Source organism: Lethenteron reissneri, chromosome 19, assembly GCF_015708825.2.
Source record: "Lethenteron reissneri isolate LAM-NWPU_2019-01 chromosome 19, ASM1570882v1, whole genome shotgun sequence".
Taxonomy (NCBI): Eukaryota; Metazoa; Chordata; class Hyperoartia; order Petromyzontiformes; family Petromyzontidae; genus Lethenteron; species Lethenteron reissneri.
The window spans coordinates 14,607,798-14,635,289 of NC_083797.1; the positions used below are offsets into that span (position 1 = coordinate 14,607,798).

Below are 27,492 nucleotides of genomic sequence, written 5' to 3' on the forward strand. Positions count from 1 at the left end.
GGTTCTGCAGGTAAAGTTTTTTTTAACGTAATTAATGAGTGAATTGTGATCACGGGATACTTTGGCAGATTCCATCTCTTCAGCAACCCGGTACCACCACTCATCCTTGCAGCACCGCACAGCTCTCCAAACCTCCGAGCGAAGGCTGCGGTAAGCCTCATTTCCCAGCGTGGGATGCAACTTAGCACCAACACCATCAAATGGCCAAAAATACCTGGATATTGATGTGCTATTGATGCCGTTTCTAAAACCAGTTGCTTATCTCTGCAACACAACATATGAAGAATTGACGAATGTGTTGAGCCTTTTGAAAACATCGTAACCACAAATAGGAATTGTCACTTGCTCTTTATTCGTAACAATACATTTTTTAACTGCACAGTTCGAGTTGGTTTTACTTTACATTTTTCAAAAATAACTATTGTGCACTCGCAACGACAAAAAGCTATTGTGCACTAGCAAAAACAAAGCCAGCTGCTCGATTTCATTTTCAGAACAAGTCCCTGTTCTAAGCACTGATCGAATAAAGTAAATGGTCCCACGGTCTATGTACAAAATAAAATGATAGTCTTTGTGGCAACTGTTCCACCGAAAAAGGTGTGGCTATAGAAATCGAGGGGGGGGGGTAGATAAGAGAGGAGAGGGCCTAATGATAGAAAGGGAGGGCGATATGAAAAGGCCCTCAAGAAGCATCGGCTGGCGCTTGTGTTAGAACCACACAATATAAACTGTTAAACTGTATTCAAGTATTTTCAAATATTAAATAATTTATGTTTACCAGTCAAACGTGCCAGTTTTGTATTCATGGTCCTTTGTTCAAATACATTTACAGATTGATATCCGTATACACTCTGCACCAACAGCACGCTGGCATTGCAGCAATCGCCTGCTTTCGCGTGTGCTCTCTACACCACGATGAACAAGCAGCAGGGCGCTGTGCAAATGCTCACTGGGACCCGCGTGCCTATTGGTAGGAATAGGAATAAACTGCTCAGAAAAATACCTGATCAGCACAGAGGGCTGACCTCCAAATCAAACGGCCGACACTTGCTTCTCAGTACAAATACCAAACGAAGCAAAGGAACGTGAGCATTGCTTTTCTCTGTGGCCTGGGAATTATTGTTGTTATGATTATTGTTATATCGTAGATATTGTATCCAGTAATTTAGGATTTATGGAATAATTCATGTGTTATCTTTAAAATATCTATGACTTTTTTGAAACCTTGAACACATCCTATTTTAAGGCTGTCTATGTTTCCAACATAAGAACATTGTAACAATTTCAAGATATACAATTATTCTAAAGATGTAAACCTGCGTGTATTTTGTACACACCAAAATGAAAACTCCCGAAACGCCAAAACATAAAAAACACCTTGTTCTATTTTTGCTCTTTGTATCAAGTAGGAAGTAGCTGTATGTTGATACACTGACCTAAGCCCACTCCAGCGGTTTTCTTCTGGTGGTGGAAAATGCTTACAATAAATAAAATAAATAAAAAGGGAATATTTTGTTATGCTCATCTGCATTGTGGATGTGCAAAATATAACAAGGTCATATTACTCGTTATGTTTGGGTTTGGCCACAAACATCTGGCCAAATTTCTGCTGCTAGAGCCTCCACCACCCGACATAGCCAAACGAATTAAATTATATAAAGCGTTTACGTGTTTAACAATAAGCCAATTCTTCACGTTTCAGTTCGCCAGTGGAAACAATTCTTACAATTGCACCATATCAAATCATTTGCTGCAAAAACCTACAGGCCAAGGTATTTTAAATTTTTAATTCCATTGCCTTGATTAAAATTGAAATTTTATTCGGGTGTGCATTAGCTCTGCACTCAACTGGTAACATTTACGATCTCAGTGAATTCCCACTCCTAATTCGCCAATTTAATTTCTGGTCTACGAAGGAGGTGACTTAAGCAACAACCGGTGACGCTGTCGAGGTGTCGTTGGCATCTTTGTCGTCGTTGTGAATCGGCGAGAGGGCGGCATGGCACCAGCTAGAGCACGGACTCACGGCTGGGCTCCACGATATCGCCATTGCCTGGCATGAGTGGCCGGTCTTCGTGCCACGTCTTCCCATTGGGCACTGGCTCGCACTTCACCTCCTGCAGCTCCTCTTCTCTGCCACGTTTCTTCTGGTCGCGTTGGCTCAGCACGTGCAGGATCCCCGCCCCGATCGCGTCGCCCTCCACGTTAATCACGGTGCACGTCCGGTCCCTGGCACAACCAACAATGGCCTCGTTAGTGTGAACCCCCTCGCAATGGAGGATATGTTACCAGGGAGAAAACGTACCATTTTTATTTATAAACTCAATGCAATAAAACAACAAATCATTATCACCAGACTTGCTCAATACACTTCTGGGTAAAGGTCTCCCCAAGCCATCTCGCACAGTTTTGCGATGTAACAATCTGTCCGGCACCTGCAAACGAGCCAATCTCATCCCTCTGGACGTCCTCTCGAGCGTGTTCACTCAGTGGGCTGCCATTCCATCGTTAGTCTCAACCACTGGCCAAAACCCTTTCTAGTGCTGTGGATTTACCCAAGACCATTTACTTTTATCAAGCTTTTTCCATTCCGATGACATAAGGGTATGTCATCAGTTTTTCAATTCCGTTCTTGAATCAGAAGGCGATGCGGGAGGGTGTGTGGCACAGTTTGGTGCCAGCTATCATAGAGTGTGTTCGTGTGGCTACAGTTCTCTGCGGCGAGTACAGTACGTCTCTAAAAACTACGGCATTATGCCTCAAAATAAAATGTACGCAAACTACTTGCGCGTTCCGAGATTCAGCAGTGAACGGGACCCACCCTGCAACTTGCAGACGTCTCGGAACAGGAAAGGGTTAATCAGACAATGATGTCACTAACAGGACATAATTAACATTCAAAATATAAATTCAGAAGTCTAATTGTTTTCGTGCACATTCTTATGACCCAGAAGGTGATACTCATTTTATTGAGCTCAAAGGGATGAAACGCTGAGTCGACTTCCAACCAGGATTTGAATTCTCAACCTCTGGATTGCGAGCCACTCGCTTGAGGGCTGAGCCACCTCGCTGGATAGATGCAACACAGAGATGTACTGTGACCACAATAGGCAAATAACAACGTCTAGATTTATAGCATGTTTAACCTTTCAGGGCGTCCTAAATTCGAGTGACAACCAGTTTGAATTGTCTATGCCAGCGGTTGCCAGCCTGTGCTCCATGGAACTGTTGCAGACACAACTTATGTCATCAAACATCACAATTTGGATGGGTGGGTGGGTTGGTAATTGAGCGAGTGGTTGAGTTGGTTAGTGAGCGAGTTTGTGAGTGAGTGGATTGGTTAGTTGGTGAGTGGGTGGGTGGGTGTACTGGTGTGTTAGTGGTAGAGCCCAACCGATGCCAGATTATCGGGTCCAATGCTGATACTGATTTTGGAGTACTAGTTCACCGACTGCCGATATAGACCGATATCGTAAAAAAATGCTACATTTTCTAATACATTTTTTAATCTTCTACTTTATTAACTTTAAATATTTGAGAACATTGAACTGAAATTATACTATGAACAAGCAAACAAAAAAAAACACACATCAATACGTTTTTTAATGGATTCAACATAAAACTAATAGTAAAAAATACTTTCAAATTTAACGTCAGCTATTTTGGCCAAGTCTGGCAGTGCTCGCACATCAGAGTTCATGTCTCTAGTCATGCCACTCGAGCAGTTGCAGATTGTAGTGAAGATAACAGCACCTTTGCATTCTCACCACTGCATGTTGAAGTGCACATTAATCAACACCTTTTTTTGTAGCAAAATTGAAGAGGCCACGTGCAGAGACTGATGGCGGAGAGAAGAGTCGGTGAGGTAATGATGGGTCATGCACTGCAAGCATCGTACGACCCCGAATATGCTAGCGACTTAAGTGCACGCCTCAGCTGCGCCACCTCACGCTTGTAGTATCAGAGCTCCCTCTACCAGATCATTTAACAAATAGCAATACCAACTGCCAAACGTAACATTTACAGGTACAAGAATCGATTTATTTTTGGTTCATTATATATGTAATCGTGGCACATCAGACTGTCGACCGATACCTCGGTTAAGCCAATAACATCGGTTAAATCTATGTATCAGTCGGGCTCTAATTCGTGGGCGAGTGGGGACTATGATAGGTCAGACACCACAGGCACAGGTGTGGGGAATGCAAGTGCACTGGAGAACTCACACGAGCCAGTCGACTGCCAGGATGAGGGAAATGTCGTTGGTGGGCAGGCTCACTGCTTCCAAAATGATGGCCAGTGTAAGTACGCCACCTGCCGGAATCCCAGCAGCTCCCACACTCGACGCCGTTGCTGTAACGCTGTCAGTAAGACACACAGCACAGCTTGTGTTAACACAGGGGACGGGGGGGGGGGGGGGGGGCAACACCACGCCTGGCCGCCTTTATCTCCCCAGTGGAGATGTTTACACGTCACACCAGGTACTCATTTAAGGCGGAGTCGACCTAGGGGAAACCCATGACCAGTGCAGATAATTGTTACTGGTGTTTGCCATTAGCAGGAATCTAACTCGGGTCGCTGGGTTCGTAGCGCAGGGTGCTAACCGCTACACTACCACTCCCTACACTCCAACACAAACAGCTGTCAAAATTCAGGCATTGGCTCCATATTGCATTCGCCGCTTGTTGCAGGAGATGAGTGGTTCAAATCCGGCAGGCCGTCCTGGTTAATACTGAAGTGCATGTTGCGAGTTACTCTGGCAGCAACATCACGAGGAAGAGATGGTGTAATAAGAACAGCTCATATGCGGGAGAAAGATGGATAATGGATTCTAGATTTGAAGCTTTCGTGACTGCAAGGATTCATACTCTTAGTTCTTTCGGTAAAGTCACGTAGGTAAAAAATGAAAGTAATATTATTTTTTATTTTATTTTTATTAATTTTAATTTCATTTTTTACGTACGTCACTTTACCGAATGAACTAAGAATATGGATAATGACATCGTAGGGCTAAAGGATGACAATGGCATGAGGAGGTCTTCATGCAATAGTGGTTAAATAATGGTTGACAATGATGGCACACAATCCAAAGCATTATTTTGTTGGGTGGAGTTAAAACTTAATTAAACCGGTTTTACTTTATCGAGACCATAAACCCACGTACAGGTTCCTGCGAGTGACTCTGGGTCATTGTCCCCCCCGCTGATGGCACAGCATCGTGATGAGTGGAGGCATTCAACTGTTCAATGCGTCAGCACCACGGACTACTCCTCACCACTGTACAGGCAACAGGCGACTCACAGGATGGTGAAGATCTGTCCGGCGTCCAGCGTCACGTTGTTCATGTACGCGATGAAGACGGCCGCCACGCACTGGAAGAGGGCTGCTCCGTCCATGTTCACCGTGGCGCCAATCGGGAGGATGAAGCGGCTGATCTTCTTGTCCACGCCATTGTTCTCCTCGATGCATTTGATCATCAGCGGCAACGTTGCCGAGCTGCACCCCAATGGCGAGTGAAGAAACCGAACCTCCTTTTAGCACGGTTGGCTACGTACGATGTGAAAGAAATTCAACTTACATGTACGTGGAAGAAGATAAATACACCCCCCCCCTCCTATACCCGTCCCTCCACGTGGGAGAGAAAATGGCAGCATGGTTACGTCTCTTCAAACATCTGGAGGCAACACAGGTCGCCCTTGCTCTTAAAGAGAGGCAATGGTGGCACAAAGGAGAGCGGCCGATGTGCGGTGCGCCATGTAGACCGTTTAACATGTACACGGTGACGGCGTTGTGTAATACGTAGTGGTAATGTCCTGTTGCCTTGTATGTTGTGGGTACAGTGTACGATATTGCATTTGGTTCTTTCGGTAAAGTCACGTAGAAGGGAAATAATAAAAATTTAACATAATAAAATGAAATTCTCACGACGTTTCGGCCACAACGCAAGCAGCCGTCCTCCAGTGAAGAAACAGAGCTGTCGGAAAGACAGCGTCTTAATGACCACTGCTAAGCTTGGCAGCATATTTTAAGCTGGGTGGGAGGAGGAGAGAGCATTGACAAAGGAGTTTACATATCAACAGAGGAATTTAGCATATTGATGACAAATGCAGATATGGGGTTAGTCACTCCTTGTGGAATGTGTAGGCGGTGGGGGGTTTCTAAGTCATTATGCTCGTGTATTATGTAGGATTAGCAGTAATAAAGGGAGGGAAATTTTAATAATAAATAACTGCAGCAGTCAAACCACCGCGTATCAAGCTAGTGCATTATGTGAAAAACGAAAAAGGAGTTTCTAAAGAACTACAAATTCCTACCATACAATAAACCGATGTGAAAAAACTAAATATAAACTACATCAATATAATCAATGTACTCAATATACTCTCCAATAAGCTGAACTATTAACATTAAGTAACTGGGTATACACTACACTATTGAGTACATTGATTATATTCATGTAGTTTATATTTAGTTTTTTCACATCGGTTTATTGTATGGTAGTAGGGTATTTGTAGTTCTTTAGAAACTCCTTTTCTGTTTTCCACATGATGCACTAGCTTGATACGCAGTAGTTTGGCTGCTGCAGTTCTTTATTATTAAAATTTCCCTCCCTTTATTACTGCTAATCCTACATAATACACTACTAGCATAATATGACTTTGAGACCCCCCCACCGCCTACACATTCCACAAGGAGTGACTAACCCCATATCTGCATTTGTCATCAATATGCTAAATTTCTCCATTTATATGTAAACTCCTTTGTCAAGCCTCTCTCCTCCCACCCAGCTTAAAATACGCTGCCAAGCTTAGCAGTGTTCATTAAGACGCTGTCTTTCTGACAGCTCTGTTTCTTCACCGGAGGACGGCTGCTTGCGTTGTGGCCGAAACGTCGTGAGAATTTCATTTTATTATGTTTTATTCTTTTATTATTTCCCTTCTACGTGACTTTACCGAAAGAACCAATAATATGAATCCCTGCAGTCACGAAAGCTTTAAATGGAAAGGTATTGCATGTATGCTTAAGTGTTTGCCATGCTGTGTACGCAGCATTCATTGTGAAACATCCCGCACCTCCGATTAACACGGTTGGCTACGTACGGTGCGAAAAAAAGTTGGACACGCATACATGCATAGCGAGTATTGTTGGCGTAATACGCCATCACCACTACCGACCTGGTGTAGCGCCAGCCATGGGTCAAGAGGGGGCAACAGCGAGTCCGGCCTGCATGAAGTAACGCCGTTAGGCCAGGGAACCCAGAGGGTGGTTGGGAACCGGAGGTACACACCCCCAGTGGGGGCTGGGGGATTACGCAATAATCCAGGTACCTCCAGAAGGTTCTAGAGAGTAGGTGTGGCCAGGGGCGGAGTGATCCTGGGCACCGTAAATAAGTCGGACCTCTGAATGGGTTTTCCAGTTGTCGTCAAGCAGAAGACCAAAGAGCCAGCCCAGAATAGAACCCTGGGAACCCCCGGACCCGAAGTCCTTGTCAGGGCCGGGACCGAGTGGGCCAGTGGTCGGGACCCGAGGACCTTGGCTAGGTCGGGTCAGGCTAACCTCCCCTGGGTTCCCCCGAGCCGGAGGGCTGTGATATAGAGAGTGATTAGGGCATGTTAGCCCGGAGGCTATACCTCCTGTTGTATATGAGCCTTTTTCCAAAATTCATACTAAGAATAATTCGGCCAATATATATATTTTTTAATAATATATAATGAAACCAAAACATTTAACCCCGCAGCGCACTCTCAAGCACCAAGCATCTGGAGGTCGTAAAATGTCATTAAATAATAAACTCGGGGCAAAGGAAGTGGCTCTCACAAAGGGTTTTATTGCAGTTTGGCATCTGTTTTCCGGATGAAAAGATGGCTCGAGGAAGCAAATTATCACCCCCAATAAACTAGAACAAACACACACACGGACACACATACCACTCCCCCCTCCCCAACAGCAAAGCGACATCAAAGGAAATTCGGGTCCTTTGTGAGAAGACGCGCGAAGAGGGGAGGGAATTTCACGTTTTTTGTTGTTTAAGCCCGAACACAGAGGGTGCACTCTCAGTATCCTCGCGACGGAGGCTTGTGAGGGAGGCTTGCGAGGAAGCAGGCACCGACATCAACCATGGGTGTTGTGGCTCGCAGAGAGAAGGGGCGATGCGTTGTTAAGAGCCGAATTCGGCATGAGCCGACAGAGTATCGCTGAAAGTTTTATTCTAAATTTATCCTGATGTGTTGAGTCGCTTGCAAAGTCAAGGATTGCGACAAGTTGTATTGTACTAAGCTTTCCGCAGTTGTTTAAGAGGTGTGCGAATATAATTCACAAATTTTGAGAGTGCCAGCGAACAAGCAGCGCCAGCGAGAGCACCGTGGGCTCGACCACACACACCACCAACACAGAAGCCTTGAGAGAGAATAAACTTGCCAGCAGAAGAAGACTCCAGCAACAGGAGAAGGGCCAGCAACCAACCAGGATGGCGAGCCTCGCCGAGTAGCGATGTGCTACCCAGTGTGAATTCAGCGCTGACTGAAGTATCGCTCGAAAGCCATTCTGCCCTGAGTGCCCGCTCCCACGAGCCACTGCAGTTCGAGTTGAGCTGACGAGAATTCCAGCAATCATCCTCGAGAAAGGGCGGAAAGCGCCAAACATCGACCAAGCCAGCATCACAGCGCCAGCCGCGCCATCGAACAAGGGGTCAGCTGCCAGCGGACGAGCGACAAGAGCGACCAAGCATCTTCAAGGACAAGCATCGTGCCGACGCAGCTCATTCAGCTGCGGAGAGAGAAGGCAGCTAACAGCAAACACAACCCAAGCGAGAGAGAGGGCTCTCCGAAGCCGTTCGTATGACACGCCCGCATTCACACGCCAACACGCATCACCGGCATCTGCCTGACGCAAAGAATTGATACGTAATCAACCAGGCTATGCGTTAATTGTGTGTTGCGAGGTTATTTAATTTTAGTGTGCCTTTCTCCTAATTTGCAAGCTTGCGTGCCGTGCCACGTCGTCATCTTACTAGAGTAGCAGCAGCACTTTGCCACTCATTGATATGCTAATTTTCTCTGCCCCCTCCCTCTCTCCGTCCCTGCCCCCCTCTCTATATTTAAGGGACCGTCACAGAAACGACCCCTCTCTTTGTGCCGATATGTGTCCTCTCTCTGTGTGTCCGTGTGATGTCTGTCTGCTTGTATGTCTGTCTATAGTTTTCTAGTTAGATTTTTTGTTGCTATTTCTTTTTTTGCCTGATGATGATTGCTTGTGTTGCAATCGAAACGTCGTAATATGCTTTTATTTTAATTTATTATTTTATCTTTAGACGTGACTTAACCGAAAGAACCAAAGAATAATTCCTGCAGTCACGAAAGCTCCATAATTAATTTTGAAACCTTTGTTACGAATCTACACGCTCACAGAGAGAATATTGTGTTAAACCTTTTGTTGGATCACAGAATCTTGCCCACGAATTAATTGAGGCTTAGCCAAAAGATAAGCATCTGCGTCAGCAGACACACACCGCCGCACACCATCGTCCCAAGAAATTTTGTTAATTATATAATCTTGCCGATGAATCAATTGACGTAAACTTTTGCCTTCGGGATATAATAATTAGCTTTTTATTGCCTTTCGTATGAATATCGTCGCATGCATGTTTTAAGGACTTTCCCTATCGCCGTATATGCTCGCGTTACTCGGTGGAATTAATAAATTGTTCGGTTGCCCAGTTTAACAATGCAATCATTGATGGTTAAATGTACGGATCAATGAGGGATATTTCCCCGGTGATACTGTGGATAATTCCAAGCATGAGAGTTCGCATATTAGAGTGTTATGTTTTTGTTTAGAATAAAAATTGCTTAAAAAGTCTGAGTGGTTCCTTCCGGAGTTCATGCATAATAATCTTATTTATAAGAACTGTATCCTGCATTGAGATTTGAATTTGTAGACCTGACATAATCACACTAAGACATAATCAGTAAATGTTAAAGCAACTCATTGTATTGTCCCGATTGATAATACGACCCTAGACAACGAAGCAAAGCCTAATTATCATAACTACCCACATTAGCATAATCGCAAACAATCACATAAATTAATAAGATTAGCTTTCAAAACCCGACATATACAACACTCCCCAGGGTATCGGGTGAAGGGGGCCATTGCCCCCTTGTGTTAGGGACCTTGTATTCCCGTTATTATTGTTATAAATAAACGTGTTGCCTTCAGAGAAGACCGAGTCTCCATCTGTATCCAATACACATGCATACAAAATTGACACATTATGCTGTAGGTACAGTGGCTGGCATGCATCGTGTATTTTGAAGTGTTGGTATATATCGTTTGTACAGATGACGTTTCGTTTGCATTGCGTATATTGCCCACAGTATCTACCATGTGGCTTTAGAATAAGTGCCATTATGAACACAGTCTCATCCGCCCCATTCAACCTGCCCCAAGTCAGATGGCAACAAAGGAAGCAGCTGTGCTGGAGTCCAAAATCCTCGATATTTGCGTAGGGGCTTAAAACATTACGGCTATGTCATTCAAGTTGGTTAATGGAGTGAAACCCTCCCACGCCGTGGCACCCGTAGGGTTTCCAGGATGAAGCAGTAACACGGCACTTGGTGCAAGATCATACAAGCAATGCGCAAATTCAACAACCATGAAAAGAACCAGGGTCGCGTTGACATTGCAAAGTTAATGAACCCCATCGAACCCATGATCAACTAGTTGACCACGTAACTCACATATTTCTCAGGAAACAGGTCTGTTTTGAAAACTGTACAATCGACTGCAATAAAACTGTGCAATCGACTGCAAGATCAGTACCAGCTCTCGGTACAAATCAATTCGTAAATATCGGTAACCATGTGAACATTGACGCCAATTCCTCTGCTGTCCGGGTCAAACCTGGAGAGGTGGGGACCCTAGCAGAGCTGTCTGACAAGGGCCTAACCATCACCTACGCGGTGCAGCAGACAAGACCGTCTTGTGCACAGATCTGTCCCTCCACATAAAACATACAAGTATTTATTTGCACATACAATCGGTATTATTATGATGCACTTACAACTGGTAGTGGATCATTTCAGCAGTATTGGTCCAACACAAGAAAACTCTGAACAGTTTTCAACATCGTCTCGTAACAGCAGAGTCCCAGCTTATTTTGACCAATGTTGGTGAATTGCCAAATTTTAAGGCAAGGACCCCCTCTCTGTTAAATATTGGGTCTTAGCTTGACGCAAAACTAAATACACAACACAAAATAATCAATGGCTAACAAATATTTTTACTCTGTGGGTCTCTGTGCGAGTCTACGGATCTGTGCGCAATTCCAACGATTGCATAATATATTCTCCAATAACAACAGAATACGTGTCTTGTGGTCTCGACGACAACATCAAACAGAAGAAGCGAGCTCGAGGACACGACAATTACATTCACCTGGACGCAGTGCCGAATGCCGTTGTGAGGGGGGTGATGATGCCCAGGAGGAAGCGGTACGGGTTCTGCCTCGTGCACACAAAGTAGATGAGAGGTAGGATGATGCCGCCATGCATGGCATGTCCCAGAATGCAGCACAGGATGTACTTCCCCAGGCTGGTGATGAGCTGCACCAAATCGTCCATCTCCACAATCTTGCTGGCCACCAGAAACATGATACCTAGGGGCGCATACCTGAGGGGAAGGGAACACAGGACATAATTATTAGTGCGGTTCAGCAACCGACTAGGCGGCTCAGCGGTGGAGCAAGCGGTTCGCCAGCCCGAAGTGTTGAAAGTTCAAACCCTGGTTGGGGGTTGACAGCCCATCATCCTTCCAGGGTAGAAACAATACAACTTTTTTATGGAAGTCAACAGTCCTATGGACAGACTCATACCCTCCTTGTAGATGAGTAATTTTCACCACTGGCCCAGGGCTATCATCAGCAGTGCTTGCGAAGTAGACAGCAGAATGGTTTGTTTATTCTACCCCCCATAGTCATTTTGCTCAAGCGGCAGGCCCTTGGCGGCCATCTTCCCCATCCTTCTCCGTTTCTGCAGTCTTCTTCATTCTCACAAACGCCACTTCTTTCAGCTCCCCCAACATCCCAACCCTTGGTTTTTCTCTCGAACTTTTCCATCTATAACCTCCATCTTCATCAAACTGTGCCCTCCTAGCATGGGATCAATCCAGTTCTGCCCTTTCCTTCGAATGACTTCCATTAGCGTTATTATTTCATTGATGCCATTCAAGATTACTTTCTTGATCTTCTCGGTCCAGCTCACTCCAATTCCTTCTCCACACTATTCTAACCGTCTCAGTTGGCTCTTTCTCAAGGTCCACATTTCCACTCCATTTAAAATGGAATCTTTGTATGGATAAGAAACTAGTGGTTTATTTAATGCAAAACTATGTTTTGTGTTGGATCAAAGCCTTGGCTGATTGACAGAACAAGTTCACCGCACTTTACAAGGCAGTGTGAAGATAAGTATCGGTGTTATTAAGGTCAGTCCCTGATTTATCGCATGCCATGAAACTTCAATAGCTTGCAAGGTATAACTATTTTTCAGAAGCGACCTGGCCATAAATGATAGCTCAAGAAAGTGGCTTATCATGTGGAAATTTATAGCAGCCAAATACTCTAAAAGCATGTTTCTAAATGTGGAGGGAAAAACCGGAGGACCCTGAGAAAAATCCACGTGACCACGGGGAGAACATGCAGGCGTCAGGGTCGGAATCAAACCCACGACCTCCTGTATACCTGACAAAGTAGTTAACACCTCGTCACCGTTTGCACCCTTAAATAATGCACAATACCTATTTGATGCACGATATGTGCCGAATACACACAGGCAGAGCGAAGGACACACACATACCACATGATCCAGGACACCAGTACCATCGTGGCCTCGTTGAAGCTGTTAAAGAACACGATCAGAGCTTCTCCCTCAGGGCCCAATTTGCGCAGAGCGATTCCAAAGCAAATAGCGAACATCACGAGACCCAAGATGTTCATTCCATCAGCATCAGAACCCACGGGCACCTGCAAATAACAAAAAGACAACGATCAACACTGAACAGTTGTCTTCAGTAACTAGCTTCGCATAAAACGAGTGGGAAAAAAAAACACAATTACAGTGAGCAACTTAAAGATAACATCACGGAAATTACTCCAAGAGGACAATACAGTAAGAAAACTTCCGTAACTTCTTTGTCAGAGACTGCGAGCAGCTGCTCTAGTTTCCTGCATTATTCTTGACTTAAAGCTTTCGTGACTGCAGGAATTCATACTCTTTGGGTCTTTCGGTAACTCTTTGGGTCTTTTGGAAAAGACCCAAAGAGTATGAATTGCTGCATTATTAACTTCCAAACGTTCACAATAGCTAATTAGTAGCTCGTTGGCCAGATAGCTGTGGTAGAGCAAACCTTCTGGTTCTTTCACACAAATGAACTAGTCAGTCTATCTGACGACATCCATCTCACTGCATCTTTAAACTTGACTAAATCTCCATCCAAAAACATTACCATTCGGCTTCAATTAAAATCCAGCCTGGTTTCCAAATTCAGTGTTTGGCACAAAACTTAGAGCTAATGGCACCCACAAATATAATTTGAAATAGTTCCATTACAGTTAAGTTAAAAGTCAATGTTTATGAGAACTAGATGTGCTTTAGTATAACTGCTGAAGACACTGTGGAACTATGTCACTCACCTTTTCTTGTTTGATTATTTCCATCGTTCCATTATCGGTGGTCAAATTAATCTTAATGAACACCGTCTCGTATTTTGTTGCGTACTGAAAAAATATTAAACATCGCAAACTTAGAGCTAATGGCATACATCGAAAGCAACAGTCATTTATAATACGTCATCTCCCATATAATTGGATGTTATTTTACAACTTGGTGATAAAATTGTTAAGTCGTCATGTCCTGTAAACTAGGACAAATGGCACAGTTATGTATGTACATAGTCAACCGTGATAATCGGAGGTTCATGAGAATATTCCACAGAAAAAGTCTTGTTTTGCAAAATTCTTACCGACTGGAATGCTGCAGAGACCAGATTTGCAGGAAATATGTTTCTGTTGAAAGAAAAACCAAACGGTGACGATCATGGAAAACAAAGATTAAGACTGCAACTGTGAACCACGTCGAGTCATATGCGAGCGAGTGACGTAAAAGTATGAGGCTCGAGAAGAGAAAAAGAGTTGAAAACATTGCAAAAACGTTGCCCCCCCCCCCCCCCCCACAAAAAATGTAACGACAAAACATTTTAAACGTATTGACTTCGGACTGGCAAGTTTTCACGTTGTTTTGAAAGGTGAGCAAACCATAATTTTCAAAGTATCAACCATTGTTATTACAAAGGGACAGTTAAGATGATTGTAATTATGGAGAAGGATTCTTAATCTCTCCATGAACCAGATAAAGTTTTAAAGTTCATCTGAGAGAGTTTCCCAGCTAACACTGGCACTGTGGCTTGACTTGTATTTTCCAAGTATCCAGTTGATGTTCTGATGCGGTTGACAGTTACACCACCGGTGTCTTCGAACAATGTCAAAGCCAGCCGATGCCATGTTTGGGTCTCAAGGAGGTGTTTATTCTGGGAAGTCTGCGTTCTTCAACTCTGTTCGCCAACGTTCTTCCAGATCTAGGCGAGATTTTTTTGGACAGTGAAACAGCAGCACGATCCCAGAAGGGGGATCTGGACTAGTCAGCGACGAGGTACATTGTTGAGGTCTTGATTGATGGCTAGGTGGTTGCCATAGGCAAGAAAACGTGGAAGATCCCTTGCAGTTTGCGTAACGTCTCTGCGAATATTTGCTGGCAGAATGTTCACCAGTCACTTCCAGTGTTTTGGTTGGTATGTACATCGCATTATTCCATTGCGCATCTAGCAGTTTTGTCTACAACTTCCCCGACCAGGCTGGAGTGCAGGGACTGCCACTGAGTAAATCAGTGAGGGGTCGGCAGTTCGCAGCACATCACCTGAGACACCCCTAGGTCGTTCGTGCAAGTTTCTATAGCAGGGCAATTCTTGATTTTTTTTTTTTCACAGATCTGTCTTTTGTGGATCTTGAAAGTCTGTTCATGATAACACAGATATCTGGAAGTGGGGTTATAGTGCAGTGGGCTACCAACAAAAGGGCGCATTAAATGTTGCACCTGTTGAATTATAGCTGAACTCCTGTAAATTTGTAAAAAAAATAACTTTATAGTTCATTGGATTCCTCCAGTATAAATAAACATTCTGATCAGATTCTGATTGTTTAGGTGGACGGATTATATGCCTCCAATAAAGCGAGATCCGCTGCTAGAGTATTGGCAATGTTCGACGTTTGTGGCCTGTGCAGCAAGGCCCATGCCACCTGCATAAATTAACTTGCAAAACGCTGAGCCTAGAGGGAGACCATTGCGGCCGAGCTCACCAGTTGCTGAGCATCTCGTCGAGTAGGGTTCATAAAGTAAACATCTCAAACACTAAAAGAACAAATTCCAAAAATATATATATATAAAATCAAAACAATTGGTCGTGACGTCCAACGCCGAAGGCACACACCACACCCGTAGTTTGCATGGGCGGTGCAGCCATGTCGACAAACACGTTTACACTCCATCGCTGACGCGTTTCAACATTCCAGCACTCACTGACATTTATCTTGTTTCAGTGAGAGGGTCTTCGTCTATAATTGCCAACATTGCTTTGCGCAAGAATGACTACTGACGAGACACTGAAATATCAAAACGGGTCCAGAGTTTGTATTAAATAAATGCTGCTGAAATTACACACTCCCAGATGGCCGCGTGGTTGACGGGGAGTGTAACAATACCTTTATGTTGTATGTGGAGGGGCAGTTTTGTGAAGGAGTTATAGGTTTCTAATGGAGGCCGAGCGATCTACACGTGGCAGCACTTTTTGGTATGGATTCCAGCTGAAGCAGTCACTTCCTGTAGGCCACTGCAAGTCGCCCAGGTCACACGAGACCGTGGTTTAAGGCAATAATAAAAGACTAACGCTCCTTGTGTAAGATCCTGCTTCCTGCACAACCACTCGCTATGGTGCGATTCCCATGTTTCAAAGAGAGACTTCATTGTCTCGCGTGTTTGCATTTTCTAAATGTGGTTTTGATTGCCGTCAATATTAAGACTAATTAATGGGAAATTAAGGGTGACTGTGCATACTGTTGTATATATAGGCCTTTTTTCAAAAAATAATATTAAGAATAATTCGGCCAATATATATTTTTTTCTTAAATAATAAATAAGTAAACCCAACACTCTCAATCTGCTACCCCTCACAAACCGCACCAAGCATCTGGAGGTCGTAAAAGGCCATTAATATACTCCCGGGGCAAAGAGGGGTTAACGACGATCTGCGAAATCTCTAGGTTGTCAGACGACCATATGCCATGACCTCCCTAAACGTTTTGGACAGTTCACAAACAAATCTCCAGAGCCACAAATGGACATGATAACTGGAATATTTTTTTTAATATGGTAAAAGTTCGAAGCTTGATGAGAAGAATAAGTCGATATTATAGACTGCAGTCTACATTCGTGGCTGTATTATCAATTCCCTTATTTTACTCTTATTCACCGCATATATATACATTTTGTATCTTTCTATCTACGTGACTTTACCAAATGAACCAAAGTACATGAGCTCCTGCAATCACGAATACTTCAGTCTAAACTAAAGCTATCTCTCCAACCTCCAGATATCAAAATATAACTCGAGAATAAACACACCGACAAGCATCAGCTGGGAACCAATGCAAGAGTGAGGAGCGGCGACCAGCAGACGAGCTGCACGTGCTATCTGACGACGGAATCGTCGTGCCGACTCGTCATCCAGCAGCAGACAAACAGCTGCAGACGACGCTCTGAGCGAGACAGGGAGCAACGAAGCCGTTTGTATGATACGCCCAACCTCACACACTCACCGCTCTGCAGGGAACAAACTAAATTTTGGTAGAAGGAATGCCCAACCTCGGCATCTGCTTTACGCAGATAATTGATCAATGAAGACACACACACAACACGCATATCGGGACGAATAAGATTGTTCCAAAAATTCACTTTGTGTTTCAAGAAGGGTTGCCATTCCAAGGTGGTGCGTTAAATATCAACTGATCGTGAAAAGAATTGCTGCCGTCGAGTTACATGAATACGATTGTTAGAAGTATTTTAGTCATTCGTTTCGTTAATTGCATAATCTTGCCAATGAATTAATTGATAACTACTTTTGCCTTCGGGATATGTTTCTCTATTGCCGTTCGTATGAATATCGTCGCATGCATGTTTAAGGACTTTTTCCTATCGCCGTATATGCTAGCGTTACTTCGAGGAATTAATAGATTGTTCTGATTACCCAGTTTGACAACATAATCATTGAGGGTTAAATGTACGGATCAATGAGGAGAACATCTCCAGGGAGTACTGTGTTAACAATTCCAAGCATAAGAGTTCGCATATTAGAGTGTATGTTTTTGTTTAGAATTAAAGTTGCTTAACACAGAAGTGTCTGAGTAGTGCCTTCCTAAGTACATGCATAATAACCTTAATTATATGAACTGTATCCTGCGGTGAGATTTGAATTTGGAGACCTAACATAAACACACTAAGAAATAATAAGTAAATGTTAAAGCGAGAATAATTGTATTATCCCGATTGATAATACGACCCTAGACAACGAAGCTAAGCATACTTATCATAACTGCATACATTATCATAATTGAATACATTTACATCACTTAATATGATAATTACATTAAATTGCATAATTTCGGATAATTACGCATTTTTCCAATCTTCAATTAATATTTATTATTTTTATTAATTTTCAAGACCCAACATATACAACAATACCTCTCCTGCCATGCCGATCTATTTTAATTACTTTTGATCAAATGTGTCTCAGCTGGTTTAGACTTGACTTGTGGTGCTTCGGCGTGGGAACACAAAATCTGAATATTTATTTAGACTTGAGAAATCCGAAGAGCTAGAAAACTCTTATTTCACAGATGTCCAGTAGGGGTGGGTCAGAAAATTACTACAACAACAACCAATACAAAAACACGATCAGAGTGCAAAGTATAGGAAAGGAAACAAATCACAAAAAATACGTAAAATAGATCAAGTATGGAAGTTAAAACTCCCAAGCTTGAGCAAAGACAGCACAACAGCAAGAAACAGTCCCAGACCACACCAAGACAACACACAGTCCCTTGATAAAATTTCACATTACAATTGAACGACTGAACACGCACACACATCGTTACCGCTTTATTATTTCAATGCTGACATCTCGTTCTGATCGGACTGTTGGAAACATTACCGAATTGTGGTGAAGTGCTTGCATTGTCTTTATATATAGACTACCACCTCGTATACCTAAATTATTGGCTTAAGGTTTTCAAATACTGTATGTAATAGCCGAATAGTATATATCGTGGCTGCACCGGGGGTGCCCTTCAGCTGCTACGACTGTGCTACAGCAATAACAGCAACTCAACGAGTACTACAGCATTAATTACAGCTACTTTAGCAACAGCAATAACTACAGCAGTAATAGAAACAACCGCTTACAGCATAAACAACCACCACCAACGACTGCAACAGCAGCAACGACAACAACTGGCAACTACAGCAACAAAAACAAGTATTACACCAGCAACTAAAACAATAACAGCAACTAACTACGGCACAAACGGGAACAACTACTACAGAAAGCAACCACTACAAAAACAGCAGCAACTACACACAGTTATTGCAGTAGCTACTACCGCAAAACCATTGCCAATTACTGCTGCATAATCTCCAACTAGAGCCAATGAAGCAGTAACTTTAACAACCACTACAGCAGTAACGACCACTATAGCAACTACTCCCACGGAAATAACTACAACTATTAAAAACTATAAACTATTTTTATTTTACTCTATAAGGCCCATTCAACTTTCAGGCTCGTTTTCAGAAGCGACCTGGCCACAAATGATGACCCCAACAAAGTGGTTTATTAAGTGGAAATGTATAGCAGCCAAATACTCTAAACGCATGTTGATTCTAAATGCAGAGGGAAAACACGGTGGACCCGGAGTAAAAACCAAACGACAACGGAGAGAGAGACATGCAAACTAAACATATACAGCAGGCGTCAGGGTCGGCATCGAACCCACGACCTCCTGCATACCAGGCGAGGGAGTTAACACATCGCGACCGTGGCGCCCAACGACAGTTAACAGAAAATCAACAACTTACTACAGCAGCAACTGCGACGACAGCAATATCTGCTGCGACAACGGTGTTGTGAACACACATTGATCGTCTGCCTCGCACGCCTGGAATACCCACTTGTAAGTCTTTCAGTCGCTGGTCTTAAGTACAGACTATTACAATCAGCCGTAGCGGTGCCGATGCCAACCTACTACTACACACGCGTGAGCAGTTCCTGCGCAACTGCCCAGATGTCTCCCCACTGAGAAGGGCACGCAAGGGCAAGGCTGCCATCTTTCGGCTCTGCCTATAGTTGCCACTGGATCGGCGTGCACATCATACAGAGAACGTGGCCGTGGTGTCCGATTCCATCTCCATCTCGTGTTTTAGCCCCACCGGATCCACTGCCTTATAGCGAAACTGCCGCATTACCTGCGACGGCTGGGCGACTGCTGGGCAATCGGCCGTGCTATCACCCACCGTCATGGAGATAGAAACAATAAAATAACACTTTACAACTATGAACTATTTTTATTTTACCAGATAAGGCCCACAGTGCTTTATAGTTGTTTTTTCAGAAGCAACCTGGCTATCACAAATGATAGCTCAAGGTAGTGGCTTATCGTGTAGAAGTGTAGAGCAATCATATACTCTAAACGCATGTTTATAAATATGGACAGAAAAACCGGAGGACCCGGATAAAAATCCACACGACCATGAAGAAAACATGCAAACTCCAAATATACAACAGGCGTCAGGGTCGGGATCGAACCTATGTGCACTGGCATACGAGGCAAGGGAATTAACATCTCACTACCACGGACAGCTACCACCGGTCCAGACCATAAATCACTCTGCCAGTGCTGCTGCCCCCTTTGGCCTGTGTAATTCGGTCTCCTAAATACACGGTCCATTGGAAACAAGTCATCGTTAAAAAGATAGCTACAACGTGTTCCTAGTCACCGAGACGTGGCATACACGAGCGAAGATACGGCACTACATCGGTGCACACCACCGGGCTACGTCTGGACGTACCACGCCCATCACAATGCGATGCCAGGACAAACCATGGTGGAGTGGCAGCCATCGCGTCCAAGAAGCTGGCGTGGAAGATCATCCCTCCACCATTTGCACCCGAAGACGTTCCGGGTCCCTGTGCTTCTCGGTCACCGCGTCCTCTAGCACAGCAGTCCCCAAACTTTTTGGCACCAGGGACCGGTTTCGTGGAAGACAATTTTTTAACGGACCGGATCTTTCCCCATTTTCAAAGAAGCTCTCCAGCGATGTTTGTTTTTTTACTCATTTTGGATCGGGTTAGCTTGTAGGCTTACCAAAACTGTGACTGAGACAAGTGCGCAGTGCGGGAAAGAGGCGTGGTTGGAAGTGGTAAATAAAATAATGGGGCGGGCCACGCGCGGACTCGCCATTCACCTCCTGCTGTGCGGCCCAGTTCCTAACAGGCCACAGACCGGTACCAGTCCGTGGCCCGGGGGTTGGGGACCCCTGCTCTAGCACTATCGTCCAGCTGCTTCTCTATCGCCCAAGGGTCATCGCTCATTCCCCGACACGTTCTTCGTCGAGCTGTTGAGGTACCTTGAAGCCATCGCGCTGTACAAGTGGCAGATCGTATCGGTCGGTGACTTGAATATTCACATTGAAAGAGCTCATGAGCCACACGCCATCCACATAAACTACATGCTCACTCATGTGCAACACGTGCCACAACGTGCCCACACACCGTGATGGTGGAACACTGGACCTTGCGATTATGTAGGTCGGAACTCTGGAGGAAATATTGGTTGAGCCACCAAACGTTATCTCAGACCACAGTCGAGTTCGCCGATACCTTTAATTTCCCCACCAATCATTGACGACAGTGTGGCGAGAGGTTAGCTGGGGAGTGCTAGATAAGGAAACATTCCGGACTGCTATCATCAACTCAAAGCTCTTCAGTGCTCACGAGCCAGATAGCGCAGACATTTTATTTTTTATCTGTGCTAGAGTACTCTCCAGTCCCTGGTTGATGAATTTTCACCAGTGGGGAAAGTGTCATTGGCCAGCAACTTCTGGCTCGGGGTAACTCCCAAGTGCTGCCAACTTCGATGACACTCACGCATGCAAGAGCAACGCTTCTGTTGAACAGACTTATCTTCGGATAGGCAGGTGGGCCGAAACGTGAACGGCACCGTGTCTCCCGTGGGAAGGAGCCGTCGTATTGGAACCGCAGATTCACGGAGCGGTCTGCTCAGCCGAGTAAGCCGTTGAGCTCTAAGGCGAATCTTCTGGGAACAAACATGGTGGTTAAACCAGGAATGAACTGTCCATCAGCGCAGAACCTAATGACTTCTCCCACTGAAAAGTTTGCTGAAGTCCGTAGAGAAACAGAAGGCAATACCCCAGAGTAATTCCTGTCACCAGTCCCAGCCATTCTGGATATGTTCATGCCATGTTCAGCCAAGAAGATCCAGAGGATCATAATGATTGCTCCAACGAAGTTCTGTGGGCTGGACCCACTGCCGAATCAAGTCATGAAAGGAGTTCCTTTCAGAGCTTCTGCCGTTCATTAGGCACACGTGAAATACTTCAATTGTTCAAGGTTGTCTACCAACTTGCCATGTCGTCACTGAATGGTTGAAGAAGGCTAAAGAAAACCCTTCTGACATTAATAACGCCAGGCAAATTTCGAATTTAACATTCATGTCGAAGATAATTGAGAAAGTAGTGAATCGTCAGCTTGTGGATTTTCTTAAGCAAAACAGCCCCATCCCAAGCCTGCAGTCAGAATACCGACGCAGTTGCTCAACAGAAACGGCAAACCTGAAGATCATCCGTGATGCATTTATGGCAACTGACCGTGGTGAAGTCACATTGCTCTGCCTACTGGACCTGTCTGCTGCGTTTGATACGGTTGATCACAGCATTTCAGTCAATCGTCTTCGGAGTACCTATGGCATTCAAGGTAATGTACTCTTATGGATTGAGTCCTTAATTACAGGTCAGACACAAAGAGGTCAGCTTTGCTGGTAGCCAGTGAGGAAGGTCACCGGTGCCATGCGGTGTGCCACAAGGTGGTGTACTTGGTCCGGTGCTCTTCCTACTCCACACCGCTGACGTCATCGGCATCTTCATAATATCTGCGTGCATTCATATGCCAAGGATATACAGCTCTACTTTCACTAAAAAGTCAATGTGTGTGTCTCATCGTGCATTAACGACATAAACAGCTGGATGATGTCAAACTGTCTGAAGTTGAACTGGAGCAAAAACGTAATACATTACACTTGGGACCCATCATCAGCTGGCAAGAGTAAATTGAGAGTACATCCACATAAATGGCTGGGATATTCAAGTGTCAGATAAGGCACTTGAATATGCGATGACTGTCGAGACAGCCAAGAGGCTTGTCCACGCATTTAACATCTGCCGTGCAGACTACTGCAACAGCATCTTCGGTTATGCCAGCACTGCGCACCTTCGTCCGCTCCAGACGGTGCAAAACTCCGCAGCTTGCCTGATAGCTCAGAAGCGGAAATTTGATTTCATCATGACTTCGATACGAGACGAGCTACATTGGCTACCTATTAAACACAGGATTTCTTACAAACTGCGCCTACTCATCTACACGAGTCTGCATGAATCCACTCAGTCCTATCTCGACGATTAGTGTGTACCGGTCTCAACATACTTAAATCGACGGCGTCTACGATCCGCAGCCCATGATAATCTACTGTACCCCGCGTGAACCTTGTGCAATAAGGTCAGCGCAGTTTCGGAGTCTCCGGCCCAACGACCTCGAATGAGTTACCAGCTCACGTTTGGGATCCTTCCCTGAGCTTGAGCCAGTTTTGCAAGAGACTTAAACAGTGTTGTTCCAAAGAGCTCACATGTGCGATCAGTGCTCATTCGTGATGGACTGGATTCATAAGTACTCGACAATAAATGCTCACTTATTTATTTAAATATTGCCTGTAATCCAGATCAATTGTTGGCGCAGGATCACCACCTGGCCGCCTTCCAGTGCCTGTGGTTCCTACTTAGCAGCGGTGAGATACAACGAAGCTATAAATGAAATCATTAAATTTTTTGCTGTTTATATTTGCTCATTTCCTCATTGAGCACAATGGATGCATGCAGTTGCTACGAGTGTGATCTCTCCCAGGCACACAGTGGCTTGACTGGAAGCATGACAACACCAAGGCGATGAACACATCTCCATCTTTCCCAATACGATTTATAAATGCACTGGAGATGTGGCCAGAGACGTTAATCCCGTGGGAGAGAACTACAGGGTGTTTAAAAAGATAGACCCGATTTGAAATCGCTATATCTCTGCAACAGCGAACGGCCCATGAATGAAACTCTTACCACTTGAAAGGGCGAGGCACAAAGTTTCAAATGATTACCGATAGATGCCTCTCCCAGCGCACAAACAGCCCCTAGCCTCAGTCATTCGCAAGTTGGTGACCCTGCAATACAAGGCGTTTTGCGTTCCGCAGTTCAGCAAGACTGAATCCGTAATTGCGGTGCAGCGTGCGTTTCAACGGCGTTTTGGCATTGATCCGCCAATGTAAAAGAGCATTCGTCGTTGGTACCGACAATTTGGGGAAACGGGCTGTTTATGTAAGGGGAAGAGCACAGGGCGACCACGCACCTCAGAGGAAAACGTGAGAAGAGAGGCGTTTGGAACGAATTTAACTATCGTCTCGATGTTGTCCGTACAGCAGGTGGAGGGCACAGCATTTATAAAATGGTTAGTAAAACTTGATAACTCATTAAACCATTTGTAACTTTGTGTAATTATAACATGTTGCCATCGTGAAATATACTGCTTTGAAATTGGGTTCATATTTTTGAAACACCCTGTATAAATGACAATACAGACTTTCAGGGCAGAATTTGAAGGTGATTTGAATTAATTTTATCACATGCCAAATGTTGCATTATGCACCTCTCATATCTGGCCCTCCATATATACACACACAAGATATGTGGAGCAGGAAAATGTCCTGCGTGTTTAATTACTTGTATTGCCCACAACGATGGCAATGGTTATTTTGTATTGCCATTCTATGTTTGTGTATGGCAATATGGTTCAGGAGCCAGATGCCAATGTCGAGGTCTGCTGGTCACGAGGGGGCTTCAGGAGAGCGAGTTGGTGGACATTTGCTCTTCCTCCTCCACTGATGGAGTGCCGACTACTATGTGGGCCCATAGATTGCCACTTGTTTACTTTTTCACTTATCCATGTGCAATACTCACTTTTGAAAGCGTAAACATTGCGTAATGAATGCCTCCAGACTGGACATACAGCATGACTTGGATAAATATCAATAGGCTGAGTCAGCCTCAGTATTTGTGTTTGATAAGGGCTGCCTCGCGTCCAGCCAGACTTTGAAAAGCCTGCGAGTCATTTCCCCATCCCACGCATCCATAGAGGGATCTATCCACAACTAGATTACACACCATGTGCCACGTCAGCACTTGTATCCAGGACTGAAGTGCGATACAAACCAGCAGGGGGCAACGACACATCAACCCATCGATTAATATCGTTAGCCAATATTCTTCCTTCATATACTTGTCCCTCCACATAAAACATATATACCTATATATACTTTACACATACCATTGGGCACAGCCTAATGGTATGTGGAAGTGCATAATTCCAGCAGCATTCAGTCAATACAAAAAACTATGATCCGTTTTCAAGTCTCAACAGCAAGTCAGGGCTTTCTTGAAGCAATATTAGTGAACTGCCAGATGTCTATAGGCAGGGGTCCCTTTCTCTTACAGATGGGTCCTCATGTCGATTATTGTTGTGTGCAACACAAGGAACTGGAATCCTAGATCCTTCTTGCCAGATCCCCATTAACTTGAGTGTAACACTTCCAGTCACCTCATAGCTAAGTTATCCATAAAGCGATGCAGTCTTTAGGATCAGGCTCCTTTCCAATCCTCCAGACTCACGCTCTCGTAGTCCTGGGTTTAGGTGAAAGTGTATACAATTATCTCTAATTTTTAGGCCAGAATATAAAGCGTGTGCTTTTAGATTTTGACGTGCTCGCTAACAGCACTTGGCACAAGTCTGTTAAGACTATAGGGGGATGTTTGTCTTTTGTGTTCGTGAGAGATGCAAGTGAGAGTGAGTAGAGGTGAGTACGAGAGCCAAACGAGAGGGACGTGAGTGAGAGTGATATGCAAGTGAGTAGACGTGTTTGTAAGATGAAAGTGAGAGCGTAGACGTGTGAGATGCAAGCGAGAGAGTAGACGTGAGTGTGAGAGATGCAAGTGAGAGTGAGTACACCGTGTAATAGATGCAAGTGAGAGAGTATACTGTGTGTGAGAGATTCAAGTGAGAGTGAGTAGACAAACGTGAGTGTGTGTGTGAGATGCAAGCGAGAGAGTAGACGTGAGTGTGAGAGATGCAAGTGAGAGTGAGTACACCGTGTAAGAGATGCAAGTGAGAGAGTATACTGTGTGTGAGAGATTCAAGTGAGAGTGAGTAGACAAACGTGAGTGTGTGTGTGTGATGCAAGCGAGAGAGTAGACGTGAGTGTGAGAGATGCAAGCGAGAGTGAGTACACCATGTAAGAGATGCAAGTGAGAGAGTATACTGTGTGAGAGATTCAAGTGAGTAGACAAACGTGAGTGTGTGTGAGATGCAAGTGAGAGCGAGTTAAGACTGTGCGCGAGTGGGTTGAGTGCATCACGGAGCGCGCGTGAGTCACTCAGCCGGGGAAGTCGCAACCATCGAACCCATCAACGCACGTGGCGGCGGAGGCGGATGATGTTGGCGGTGCCGGGAGCGACTCGCTCACGGCTCCCTCCCTCTTCGGGGTCGAGCGCCCTGGGGCCTCTTACCTGGCGAGGTCCAGGAAGGAGTCCACTGCCTCCTTCGACTGCGGCAGGACGACCGCGCCCGTGTACACCACGGGCTTCACGCCGCCCGCGCCGGGCTTGAGCATGAAGGCGAAGGCGACCCCCACGGAGGAGGCGATGAGAGTGGTGACGAGGAAGAAGAGGATGGCCAACCCACCGAGGCGTCCGAGCGAGCGCGGGTCGAGGCTAGCGGCTCCGGACACGAGGCTGCAGACCACGAGCGGGATGATGATCATCTTGAGCATGCGGATGAGCAGCTCACCGGGAAAGGAGAAGTACGTCTTGGAGGCGAGGCTCAGGTCGGCGTTGCGCACCGCCATGCCGATGCCAATGCCCAGCAGCACGCCGGCGACCGTGAGCAGCACGAGCAGGTTGCCGCGCACGAACGCGCGCAGCCGCGAGCTCCACGATCGCCTCTTCTCCTTGGCGGGTGCCATTCTTTCTCGTCGTCCCAACGGGGTTTTACCTCTCGAGGCAGGGGGGGTGGTGGTGAGCAGGCCGGGTTTGCGAGCACAGAGAGGGGTGGGGTGGGGTGGATAGACTGGTCCCTGGACAGCGGCGAGGAGAAGCGGCCGAGTGGATGAGCGCTCGGGGCGAGGAGAGTCGGGAGGGATTGTTGGTTGACAGAGAGGGGGGTCGGACAGTGAGTGAGGCGAGCAGCTGCAGGGAGAGAGGGCGAGCGAGTGGCGAGAGAGAGTGTTACTTCAGCTACTTAAGGAAGGCGGAATGACGCAACCATTGCGATATCCTGCATCGAGTGACGGTGGGGGGTGTGGTGGGGGGAGCGGTGGGACAGCAGTTAGCGCTGCGCTTGCGCCCCGAGTTCGATTCCCGCTCACTGTGTGTGAATGTCGCCTCCTGGGGAGACAAAGGCGGCCGGGCGTGGTGTTGCCCATCCACACCCTCGTGTGCCGTGCCGGCCCTTCAGAGACGCTCGCTAACAGCTCTTGCCCCAACAGTCTGTTAATAAGGCTATACGGGGGATCTTTGTCTTTGTGTGGTGATGGTAGGTGGTGTGTGGTGATGATGGTGTTGTTTTGGTGATGATGGTGAGGGGGGATTGGTGATGGTGTGATGATGGTGAGGGGGGATTGGTGATGATGATGGTGTTGTTGTCTTGGTGATGCTGGTGAGGGGGGATTGATGATGATGTTGTGGTTAATGGTGATGTTGTTCGTAGCGGGGCGTGTGCGTCGACGTCACATTTGTTCACATTCCAGGACCCACACACACCATGACGCCGTGAGACTGCCGTGAAATATCATCCACTCCCAGTATTGTGTTGGAGGGCGAGGCTCCGTTGATGGGGCAGAGTCCAGCCTACTTAAAGTTATCCTGCCTGGGGAGTTATCTCAGCCCATCATCCCTTCAGGATCGATATATATATATAAATGAGTACCACCTTGCGTGGGAAAGTCAA

At 45.4% G+C, this 27,492-nt stretch overlaps 1 protein-coding gene across 1 annotated transcript; it reads right to left on the reverse strand.

Annotated features, from left to right (window-relative positions):
* Window positions 1-333: 333 nt before the first annotated feature.
* On the reverse strand, window positions 334-26,778 carry LOC133344318 (neutral amino acid transporter A-like). The gene is made up of 8 exons (XM_061554420.1): window positions 26,055-26,778; window positions 14,017-14,059; window positions 13,688-13,771; window positions 12,852-13,018; window positions 11,437-11,670; window positions 5,302-5,496; window positions 4,227-4,361; window positions 334-2,229 (listed from the first exon to the last, which is right to left on the reverse strand). The coding sequence occupies exons 1-8, from the start codon at window positions 26,507-26,509 to the stop codon at window positions 2,010-2,012; spliced, it is 1,533 nt and encodes a 510-aa protein (XP_061410404.1). The 5' UTR covers window positions 26,510-26,778; the 3' UTR covers window positions 334-2,009.
* Window positions 26,779-27,492: the final 714 nt, after the last annotated feature.